Raw genomic sequence first — 3556 nt, 5'->3', positions numbered from 1 at the left:
CATCAACGGGCGCCCCTACACGCTCAACGCCCAGGCGTACCCCCTCATGGTACGGCTGCAGCTCCCCCAGTGCCACCACCCCCAATTCCCAATGGCTCCAGAGACAAAGGTGGCCCAGAGCCACTCTGGGAGCTGAGCCATGAGTCCTGGCAGGTGACAAGCCCCACTGCTTCGTGCATGGGACCCGCAGTCACCATTCCTGTGTGTCCCCATGTGCACGAAGGTCTGGGGTTCATCTCCAGCTTTGCACTTCTCCTTCCCCAGGAGACCAGTGATGGCATGGACTTCTGCACCAGCGGCTTCCAGGGTTTGGACATCGCCCCTCCTGCCGGACCCCTGGACATCGCCCCTCCTGCTGGACCCCTCTGGATTTTGGGCGACGTTTTCATCCGTCAGTTTTACTCCGTCTTTGACCGTGGAAATAACAGGGTGGGCTTGGCCCCCGCTGTCCCTTAGGGCAGTGGCATCTTCTGGGGCAGGAGGGGGACAGAGCCACCAAGCTGCTGCCCTGGAGCAGGGCAGGGGGTTTCACTGCTGCATCAGTGTCCCTGGAGGTGATGAAGACACCTGGGAGCTGCAGCTGAAGAGCCCAGCAGAAGTTCACTCCACACTAGGAAGATGTTTCATAATGAATATAAAAATGTCTTGAGCAGTTTTGTGATCTGCTTTGCAGATTCTCTTTTTTTAAACACAGGTCAATAAAAGCTTTAATACAACAAAACCTGCCACGCTCGTGTCATTCCAGAGAAAAGAAAGTCCCAAGAGGTGGCTGTGGACATCCCCGAGCTCCCTGCTGAGCCCCGGGCGAGGGCTGTGGGCAGGGGCAGGGCTGGGGCTGGGGGAGCAGCGGGTTCACTGGAAAATGTGTCTCTTCAGCCGGCTGAGCTGGTGCTGGTGCACACACAGGAAGGTACCGAGGAGACTGGAGAGACCCTGGGGCTCTTCCTCTGCCTCAAAAATCCCACAACAACCGGTGATTTCCAGTGAATTTTGCTTTGATCCCCCTGGGCACTTGAAAAAACAATGTGGTTGGTCGGTACATGAAGTGAGAGAGGGCAAACCAGCCACCAAAGTTGGTAGCCAGTGGCCACGGGCTGGGGGGGGGGGGCTGTGGGGAGCTGCTGGCCATGGGGGTCCCCATGAGTCACTGCATGTGACTCGCTGACGGTACAAGGGATGCGGGAGAAAGCACGAGCGATGGTGGCTCATGCATGATGCATCCTGAGTCGCATGGAGGGCAGCGAGAAAGGGAAGCTCAGGGAAGGGTTATTTCTGTCTGTGCCTTCGCTGCGTTTTCCTGGCTGACACTGAAGCGAAGCCCCGTGGCAGGCGGGTGCTGGGGTCCCCACGGTTGGATCCAGGCTGTGTGCCTGCTGCATCTTTCCCAGACCAGAGCAGACTTCAGGGCTGGGATTGAGAGTGCTGGAAAATTCAGATCTGGTTGTAAACTTTGCAGCTCAGCCTTGTCGTTTGCAATGAAAGGAAATCTCTGCCTGCCTTGGAAATATTGATTGTGCCACTGACCAACATATGGTTTCTGTAACCGGTTCCTGTATTGACTTCACCTCAGCTGTGCTTTCCCCAAGCACTGGGCAGATAAGGTGTGGGGGCAGTTGGACAAAGGTCTCTCCCTCCTCCAGTTTAACTCTTTGCACACCAAGGTGCTGCTGAGCACCAGCCCATCACCGTGGCTGTAGGCAGCAGGGGAACATCCAGCTTTCCCAGCATGATGAGGAACCACTTGGCTGACAGCAAGAGGTGGCCCAGCTTGGATTTGATCAGGGTTGCTCTGCTGCCATGTGCTCTTGGGGTCCCAGAGCATCCCATGTCCTCTCGGCAGGTCTCAGAGGGTCACCTCTAGCCCCTCTCCCTGTGCATGGTGGATGCTCAGGGGACGTTGCTCCAGCAAACACTGAGCACCCCGAGAGCAAGCGTTGGGGTCCCTCTGTCCCCTGGGGAGCAGAGGTGGCCGATCAGCTGCAGGGAACACTCATCACTTGGATGCCTTTTGCTTTCTTCCCCTTCCCTCACTCTCACTGCCCCACGAGCCTTGCTGCAAGGAACAGCCCGTCCTCTCCTTGTCCACACGAGCCTTTCCTCTGACCGTGGCAGCCCTGGGTTTGTGTTTCATCATCTCCTAGCTGCAAGATCTTCCTCATAGTCACAGGGAACAAAAAACACACTTTTTTTCCTGAGAATTGCTGACTCGTTGAAGCAATGGGGACAGGATTGTAGCTGTGGTTGCAGGAGCTGCTGAGCAATGTCTTGGCCATCCTCCTTGTCCACACGAGCCTTTCCTCTGACCGTGGCAGCCCTGGGTTTGTGTTTCATCATCTCCTAGCTGCAAGATCTTCCTCATAGTCACAGGGAACAAAAAACACACTTTTTTTCCTGAGAATTGCTGACTCGTTGAAGCAATGGGGACAGGATTGTAGCTGTGGTTGCAGGAGCTGCTGAGCAATGTCTTGGCCATCACCCCCTCTACAGCACCACTCCCACTGCCTTCATCCAGGGTGAAGCTCTCACCAGGAGCGGTAAGGAGAGCAGGAGTTTTGGGGAAAATACCTTTTCTTGTGAAATCTAATAAAAGCCGGTGCTGGTGCTGAGCCCGGGCTGGGCACCCTGATGGGTACAGCCCCTCCTGCCTGAAAGCAGAAGTGGCTGCAGGCGTCAGCTGTAGCAGCACAACCACAAATCCCATCTCCACCGGCGTGGAGAGGCATCGATCATCTGACCGGGTGAGCAATGTCCATCCCACCAGGCGTGGAGGGATGAGTCGAGAGGAACAGGGGCAGAAGTAGTCAGGGGAGAGGTTGGACAATGAAGTCTCTCTGCAAGGACAAAGGTGAAGCAGCACGAGGAAAATAGGCTGAAAACAGGGATTAGGAGAGATCTGCTCCAGGGAAACATCAGCCTTTTCCCCACCACCGGTGAGAACTGGCTCAGGTGCTTCTCCTGCCTCATCCCAGCTCCTCCCTGCACTTGCCCCGTAGGGGGAAAAAACAGATTTTTCTGGCCAGACAGGTCCCAAAATTGCACCTGGGAAGGTGGAGGGGGAGGGTTTGTCCTGCTGAGTGCAGTGATCTTCCCTGAGATCCCACAAGGGATGTCTACAGCAAAAAAAAAAAAAATCTACAAAAATGAGGGCAACCAGTGGAAAAGCCAAAGCTGGTGGCCTCAGAGGGACCTCCCCACCGTGTCCCCAGGCTCCCATCCTGATGTGATGCCCTACTTTTGGGGTGCCCATGGGATGCTGGCTGTGGCCATGGGTGCAGGGTGGGAGCCCTTAAGGACTGGAATCATAGAATCATAGGTTGGAAGGGACCTTAAGGACCACCTGGTCCAACCTTTTTTGGCAAAAGCACAGCAAAGGCGTGGTCTAGACAAGGTGGGCCAGCACCCTGTCCAGCTGAATCTTCAGAGTGTCCAAAATTAATCTTAAAAAGTGTTTAAAATGAATCTTAAAAGTGTCCAAAAAATGACTGGGGGTTTCAGAGATGTGACCCGATGTACTGAGGGGCTGCAAACGCTTCTGCTTCCCACCCTGCCCCTCTCC

The 3556-nt window shown here is 55.2% G+C and overlaps 1 protein-coding gene across 1 annotated transcript in view; it reads left to right on the top strand.

The window, feature by feature from the left end:
* CTSE (cathepsin E) overlaps positions 1 to 456 on the top strand; it is a 4657-nt gene extending 4201 nt beyond the window's left edge. The window contains exon 8 of the mRNA XM_010171881.1: positions 154 to 456. Within this exon, the coding sequence (XP_010170183.1) occupies positions 154 to 456 (303 nt within the window). The remainder of the gene's footprint in view (positions 1 to 153) is intronic.
* Positions 457 to 3556: the final 3100 nt, after the last annotated feature.

The sequence above is a fragment of the Antrostomus carolinensis genome, unplaced genomic scaffold, assembly GCF_000700745.2.
Source record: "Antrostomus carolinensis isolate BGI_N321 unplaced genomic scaffold, ASM70074v2 scaffold38537, whole genome shotgun sequence".
NCBI lineage: Eukaryota > Metazoa > Chordata > Aves > Caprimulgiformes > Caprimulgidae > Antrostomus > Antrostomus carolinensis.
The sequence above is the reverse complement of the archived record's forward strand: the minus strand, read 5'-3'. Positions and strand labels throughout refer to the sequence as shown.